Consider the following 7,994-nt stretch of genomic DNA (forward strand, 5'->3'; position numbering starts at 1 on the left):
TAATCTTCCAGCAGTATATCCTGGAGCTTCAGCAAGTTATTTAAGTGATGCTCCTTATTTCGGATGTTAAGTCAACAGCGCGTGTTTGCTCCAGAGTAGGACTGCATGAATCTTCACAAAGCTCCCAATTATGTAAAAAATGTCTTTAAAGGTTAGATTTTATGCGCTCATAACATCGTCTATTTCTTAGTATTTTAATGCCCTTATAAATAATACATATGAGACAAAAGCACTTCCTCTGCTGTTTTGTTGGAGTCTACAGCAGGAGGAGAACAGTAGATCATGTCACCAAACTGCGGGTTGCTTGTGGGTTCCTTCAGAAAGTCTTCCAAAAGAAATATCCCGAGCACTGGAGAGTGATAAAATCGTTGTCATCACGAGCGTTTCACTATGATTTACCGTTTTGTAGTACCTGCAAGGCAACACAATGACATTTACAAGTAAATCTGATGATTTGATGTATGGATGGAAAGAATCGTAATTGGTACCAGCTATTCTTGTAGCACACAATATTCACTTAAAAGTTGTCTTCAAAGGATAGTGTGACTAATCAAGCGAGCTAAGTCTCACAACAGTCGACTGCCGGAGGAACAGTAACCACCGAATCGGTTCAGAGAGCGTGCAGCGGATGTTGGTTAGGAGGGTCCCACAACACCGCTCTAGGCTTTTTTGGGCTCGGCTCGATCACAGCTGTATCTTTGCCATGTAGTCTAACCTACGAGGAATTTACTAGCATTCCTGCCGATTATTTATACCGGCCATTCTCTCTCTGTTGTGGTAGCCATCCGAAAATAAAAAGATGTTTTGGCATTAGCGAACACAATCAAATGTCCGTTGTCCGTTGATCAAAAGCATAAAGAGATTTTTTTCATTCCCCTTTTTCACGTAAAACCACTAAATGCTTTTTGCACGGGCCTTATTTCATGTATGCCAACAGTAATGATTTGCTGTCTGATGTGTGGTATAAAGAAACAAAGAGATGCTTTCCTGTAGCTCAGTGGTCAGAGCATGGCGCTAGCGACACCGAGGTCATGGTTTCGATCCCAGGGATTGCACAAATGTATAGTATCACGCGATGTAAGTTGCTTTGGATAAAAGCATCTGACAAATGCATAAATGTAAATGTGGGTTCAGCTTACCAACCTGGTCGTGGGTTTTTTGGGCTTTTTGTAGCCAGACACGCCACTGGTCGTAGAGTTTGATGCTAACGTCCGTGCAGCCATAGGAGTGTTTCCGCATCCAGCCAAAAAACTGCTTGAGCTCCTTTCGTAGCGTTGAATTCGGCTCACTGGGCTTCAGATCACAGGAACCACCATTTAATCTGTCTGCAAGGGAAACAAAAATTGAATGTATGTGTTCCCAAGTCTAATCATTTTGTTTTGGGATTTAATTTAGAGAACAATATCACAGCTGAACAATGGTACTGCCGTATTAAGATTTAAATGCACAAAACCTTAACATTTTTACTTTATTAATATTTTAATTCATATCTTATCCAGAATCTACATTTAAAGTTTATATGGACAGTCGTGGCTGAAAGTGATGTCCCACGTTGGAAAAGTTAACATCTTTAGTTTTTATTCAGATGTATTTAAAACTCAGTATTGCATTGTATTAGGACTAAAGCTTAGCTCTAACAAGAATTTAAGGAATTATGCCCAAAAAAACACAATTTACAATATTACATTTATTACTATACAAATTATGAATAACATACAGTAGCAATGGTTTGCTTTATATCTGTCAGATCTTTTTTTCTTTGCATTTTTGACATATTTAAATAAAACCCATATTCCCTAATATGCTGTCATTTGCCTTTTTTCTAAATATCTATTTTATATTTGCCAAATAAACGTTTACCCATGCAATTTAAGATGTTTAGTGATGATTTTGTCCCATACCTGTATGTCTCATATTTTGATGGTTTGAAGGTAAAACCTGATGGAGAATTAAAACCAAATATTGTACAAATATGCCTCTTCCAGACATCACTTTTGGTCACTACTGTAGTTGCTCATCTCTGTTGAATCGTGGAATCTTTCAAATATGAAATTCATTGATTTTGTTTTTGTGCGATAGCACAACCATGTACATATTGCTGCTGTCCTTCTGTAACCTCATATCTCCATATTTCGTCATAACTTACTATTAATGGTCACTCTTTATGTTTGCCAGTGGTTTTTGCAAATATCTAACCAATAAAAAGTATTATAAAGTACTTTGACAATACAGTATTTCTTTCCATTTCCTGAAAAATGTGGAGATCCATTGTTTCTTCAGGACAGCGACTATATATATTAGACTTATCACTAAATCTGACCGTGCAGTTAAAGTAAACTATCACAGCCGTGTTGCCGTGCGTTCGCAAAGACTTTTATTAAAATCGGTTGACAACAGTTGCTTATAATACAGTGCAATAATACAGTGTTGCCCTGAGCAATGTGCACATACCGGGAATAACAGGCTATTTACCAGCTCTTTACTAATGAGCTCTAAAGCAATAAACATAGAATGCACAAAAGAAGGGGTAGCTCAGACTTGCCATAACTCATATTGCACTCCATTCACCAGAGCTTAACAACATCCTTTCACATGCCACTCGGGACATGTAACAAAAATCATTTCTTATGAACCAAGTCTGTTTTCACTGAGTTTCGGGACGGCCGCTCCTTTAATCTGAGCGTGCTTTAAAGACTTTCTAAATTTATAAATCTACAAAACAATCCCCTAAAAAAGCTCATCAAGTGTCCCCCAAAGCGCTCTGACATTTCGCTGAGGTCTTTTGAATCTGCTTACGAGAGATCTTTATCTAGTGGCGTGAGTTTTTCAGTGTGTACATATGGTTTGGATTTAATTAGCTTACGATGCAGAAGCTTAGCGTGAAGGACAGCAACTTGCATCAAGGCTTCGCGTTTAATGTTTGCAACTTACCGATGCCAGGTGTGGATGCGGCCGTCGAGTGACTCCAGTCGCTCCAGATGCCGGCCTTCCTCGAACCGTAGATACCAACTGGGCTGCAGCGCACCTGCACGAAATATACAGTGCCAGCCCTTAGACCTGCTAAACGACAAGATGTCTGGTTCCCAGCATCATCTATCACCTGCGAGGAATATTCACATAAAAAACAGTCATATTTTTACAAAACGTGGACATGGGGGAATAAAATGTTTAAACTTTGTCTTTACATGTCCAAAGTGTAATTTTTTCCAATTGTGTATCTTTTGACAGAAATGCAATATAATATACATAACTGTGTCTTCAGAGGTGTGTAAAGACCTTACAACAGCGTTATGTATTTATAATCTTAGAATTAGCTATTTCTATCTAGAAACACAGCGGGTTCCCTTACATGGAATTCGCCATGTTGTTTCTACAGTAGCCCTAAAAGGACAAACTGCTCTACAGAGCGTGTTTCGAAAATACGTTTTCTCCTTTCATCAAAGTAGCGAAAATTTGACAACATTTTAGTCCTGTGTCATCCACCGTAGTGCTCGGAAGGGGAGGCCGGAGGGGTGGAGTAAGCCATTGGTTGCTATTCGCAACACCACCACTAGATGCTGCTAAATTGAATACACTGGACCTTTAACAAAACATTCATAATGTGGCACAAATTATTACTTTAAAATGTTTACCCCTTTGACAGATTCCTTGACTCGCTCTATAGTCAAATTCAGTTTGGTGTTGAACTAAACTAATCGTTTCGTGTCTTACCTTCCATTCTTCGCTCTCTTCCAAACGATATCGTATCTGGTACTTGGCTTGAAACAGATAATCTTTGAGGGCAGGAGGACTTTCCCAACGGACACTTAACTGGTCCTCCAGATCTCCAACGCGAGTCACGTAAACATCAGAGGGTGGATCTGTAGTTACTAAATGGGAAATATTGCACAGGATTTTACACTGGACGCAATCTGCTTAAAATAATTGTATTTGTCCTTTCAAAGTGTCAACAATTGTGTTGATGGTCTTTCTTGACCCGATGTCAACAAAATGTGATTTAGCCTTACATAAACCCAACTTTCCCTGCCAGATATACGTCTGTCTGTTGCTATAACATTTTCCCGTTTCCATTGTTTTAAATTCAGGCTTACCCTTAGGGCAGAGCCAATCACAGAGGACTCTGAAGATTATTGGTTCTGTAATGCACTTGATGACTAAATGAGGCTTTCAAGATGTGTCATCCAATAGACATTCTAACTCAGAACGTTCATGATCAATCAAATTCACTTTAGTGTCTAACCGCAAAGAATTTGTATATTCGTTCAGCGGGGGCCAAAAAATCACATTGAGAATTTAATATAACTTTTTATTTAAAACTGGGCGAAATCAAAGACTTTTTTGAAGTTTGAAACCAAGAAAAATCATGATTTACAATGAACAAGAAATATAAGGTTTAGCAATATTTCATGCTTTTAGACCCCACGTGTGTGTATAAGCAAATGTGTCTGTGTGTATGTATATGAATGTAGTACGGCATACTTTTTTGCTACCCAATGCCCTTAAAAATACAGCTTTTATGATGCGCCTTTTGGAAATATTTCAGGAATTGGAAAGTGATAAAGTGTTTTTATAGTTTGTAAAGTTTTATTCGCTCAGATGCATGTGTGCTCACCATATGTTCTGATAGTTAAAGGCGTGTGAAGAAGAAGAAAAGTACAGTTTTGGTACATTCGTGCCATTGAAGTCCATTTAAACAAGTATTGTTTACTTCAAACTAGATCATTTTGGTTACTTACTTACCCACGTCTAATATGTCCAAAGTGATGACATCAGATGTGGAAGAGCCAAGCTGATTGGACGCTTCAACCCAGATCTCATATGGTGTAAAAATGGCCAAATCTCTAGGAATGTAACACGTATACGGCTGCCCCGTGTTTTCCTCGCAATCCTTTTCTTTGCCGTACCATCTAAACGATTAAGGAGAGAAGTTTATGGTAAAAAAAGATGCTTTAAAAACCTTCAGTGCAAGAGAATCGGAAACATCTCACTTTAGTTTGTACTTGAGTATGTATTTGGTATTGATGAACGTCTCTTCTCGACTCCCTGGACTCCATCTGCAGCTGAGATCCTTTGTGTTTCGTGACCTGCATGTCAGGTTGACGGGTTTCTCAGGAGGCACTGTGCATCAGATTAAAACGAAAAGAAAATGGGAAGCATGAATATTTAACAACACATGGGCCACAACCTTGGTTCAGTGTAAGCGTATCCAAGAGGGAGTCTTTTTTTTCGTCATTTCATCGTCAATCATTGTTATTGTCAACAATTGTTCACAAACTTGTCAAAAATTCACATCTCAAGTTGCCCTTTTGCAACTCAACACTTACAACCAACATAAATGCACGATCCAGCCAAAACTTCTCCATTTCCACGGTGACAAACCAGGTTGTCCCCCGACTGCTGCAATGAACCATTGAGTTGATGTAGCGTGACGCTCGATTCGGTCGGGCTCAGCACCCTGTACGTGTTTCTAGCTAAGCGTCTCCCGTTCAGCGTCCAGTACATAGATCTAGCTGTTATTTCCAGCTCGGCGCTAACCGTGCACACCGCTGTCAAACTCGAGCCAATGCGAAGCACCGTATCCTGGGGGGAAATGATGGCCAAGTCTGGGGGTCAGAAGAAGAGGAGACTTCATGATTCAGGAAACTTTACAACCGGATTTATGACCGCAATGCTTTAACAGTCGGGCGATTGCTCAGAAAGGTCTCGCAAGGTCGTTTTTCAACGGCTTAAGTGGTTTTCCATCCTCTAAATATTCGGCCTCTGTGTCAACAGAGCTCATATTTATTCATGTTCGAGACAAATGTTCGGTGGAAACAATGGCCGCGTTTGGAAAAACTACTACTTGTGTCCTTTAGGGACGCCGAGTGTTAATGCGGATCACTTCTGCTCATCGTGGGAGGCGCACAAGCTTTTTAACATGTGCTGTTGGACCCATGGCTCTCACACTAACTGAATACTGAAGAACTGAAAAGCAAGACAGAGCAGAATAAATAATGTAGATGAGAGATTCACAACTAGATCTTGAAAAACAGAAATGAAGTAGGTTGAAATCATTTTTATGTTTGTTTTTAAGCTCAAATATTGAAACGTGTAAGCATGGTCTTTACCATTGCTAGTGCCATGCTATACCTGTTGAGCTACATAAACATGCTTCAGATTTGATAAATTCCACCACGCAAAGACTGAAATTACTTGTTAAACGGCTGTCTGGTCTTCATTTATTAGTATTTGCAACTCATTCGTTTTTAATTCGCCGAAATGTGCTATATAAATAAACTTGCCATGCCTTGCCTTTAATATTGTCTGCAAAAGCTGACCAGTGACTTTGGTGTAAACAACCCTAAAAGTTTGTTTACTAATGAGTGTTCATCTTTTAATAGTTGTAGATCTGGATTAGGATGTTCTTTAGCCATAAGAGAAGTTGAACACTTATTTCAGAAATTCATTTGCAAAGCGTACATAATAAGTGTAATTGTATGCCACGGTTATGTGTCTTGATTTCAGCACAATTGCAAAACATTGTGTTTACATTTTATTGTAATATATTATTTAACAATTTGTGTTTCTCTACCGGTGAACACTGAGCAAATACTTAATTTAAACTTCAAAAGGTAAACTTGTCGTGAATGTTACAATTATTGTTCTTGTTGTGAAGCAGAAACGATGGCATTTTTATGCATTATTAATTGCAAGGTGTAATATAGGAGAGTCCGGGGCTAACGGATTGGTTAAAGGTCGAGTCTTAAATTGCAAAAATGTATTGCCTATTTTTCAAAAAAAGTTATAAATTATAATGATGAATATATAGTATTCTATATTAGTTTGTGATTGAAAAAGTGAACATTGAACAGCATTTGCCCGCTTGTTGTCACGTTTTATATGCCATACTGTACATTTTTGAATTCCTTACATTGTGGTTTGTGTGTAACCCTTTACATTTGTGTTGTTTTGAGCATTGTTGCATCTATATTGTTGTATAGCTATTGACAATTTACCAATAGTGAGAAAACATATATTGAGGCATGTTCTCACAAAAAGCTTGTTATTTCCTCCAGGGCAATAGAAGACAATGACCTATAGCATGTAGTCGGGACGTCAAAGTGTTGGCCTATACGGTTCATGCATTGGCTTGAAAGAATAATGTTAACCTGTAAAATACACTAGTGTAAAAAATATGACAATCTCCTCATTCCTTACTAATTTAAACACGGTTCAAATAAGTAACCATATAGTCTCACAAAAACGACAGTAGTTGAACCATTATATTAGTAGTAATGCTTGTCAAACACGCGCATTTTGCTTTATATCTCAGATATGAAGTAACGACCTTACATTGACATAGATTAGAGGTAAAAGATCAAACGCGTTTTGTGGACTTATTGAACGAAATTGTCCCCAAGAAGTCAACTTAAGCAATTCATGTGAAATTGTACTTACGCGATGCGAGCGCGCACGGAAGAAGCGTTACCAAAAACAACATTGCTATTGAAACGGGGATATCGTGTCTGTCGCGCGCGCCCTCCTCTCCGTTCTGGTCATGCTGATGGGAGCGCGCGCACGGGCAATCCATTACTCTTCCCAAATAGCAGATGGAAAAGAGAAGCCTTGAATTGTCTCAATCACGAAAAAGCTTCAGGAAAAAACATCACCCGTCCCGGAAAGCCCCATTCTGCGAGTAGATCGCGCAGATTCACCTTCACTCTCAATTTTAGACAAGAATCAATAAAGTGCACGCCTCAAAAGTTTCTCTGAAGCCCCTCCCACGTCTTACCACACAGCCACAAGACATTATTAGCAGGGCATCGGCAGCCAATGTTTCCATGACTTTTTGACAAACGTAGACTAACCGAAAATAAGGAATAGCGATTCCTAAAACGCACAATAATTCCCTTTTTAATCGCTTTGGTTATTCCCCGGCGATTTTTGTCCCTGTCTCATTGAGACTGTTTGGTCTATAGCCAATACAAACCATTCATTCTTGTCCGGGGTACAGT

The 7,994-nt window shown here is 39.0% G+C and overlaps 1 protein-coding gene across 1 annotated transcript; it reads right to left on the reverse strand.

The window, feature by feature from the left end:
- Nucleotides 1-203: 203 nt before the first annotated feature.
- crlf1b (cytokine receptor-like factor 1b) lies at nt 204-7,570 on the reverse strand (the record flags this gene model as incomplete). The annotated part of the gene is made up of 8 exons (XM_079471905.1): nt 204-349; nt 1,140-1,325; nt 2,932-3,100; nt 3,712-3,869; nt 4,741-4,907; nt 4,989-5,118; nt 5,325-5,603; nt 7,438-7,570. The coding sequence occupies 8 exons, from the start codon at nt 7,568-7,570 to the stop codon at nt 204-206; spliced, it is 1,368 nt and encodes a 455-aa protein (XP_079328031.1).
- Between the last annotated feature and the right edge of the window lie 424 nt (nt 7,571-7,994).

Source organism: Barbatula barbatula, assembly GCF_947034865.1.
Source record: "Barbatula barbatula genome assembly, chromosome: 13".
Lineage (NCBI taxonomy): Eukaryota > Metazoa > Chordata > Actinopteri > Cypriniformes > Nemacheilidae > Barbatula > Barbatula barbatula.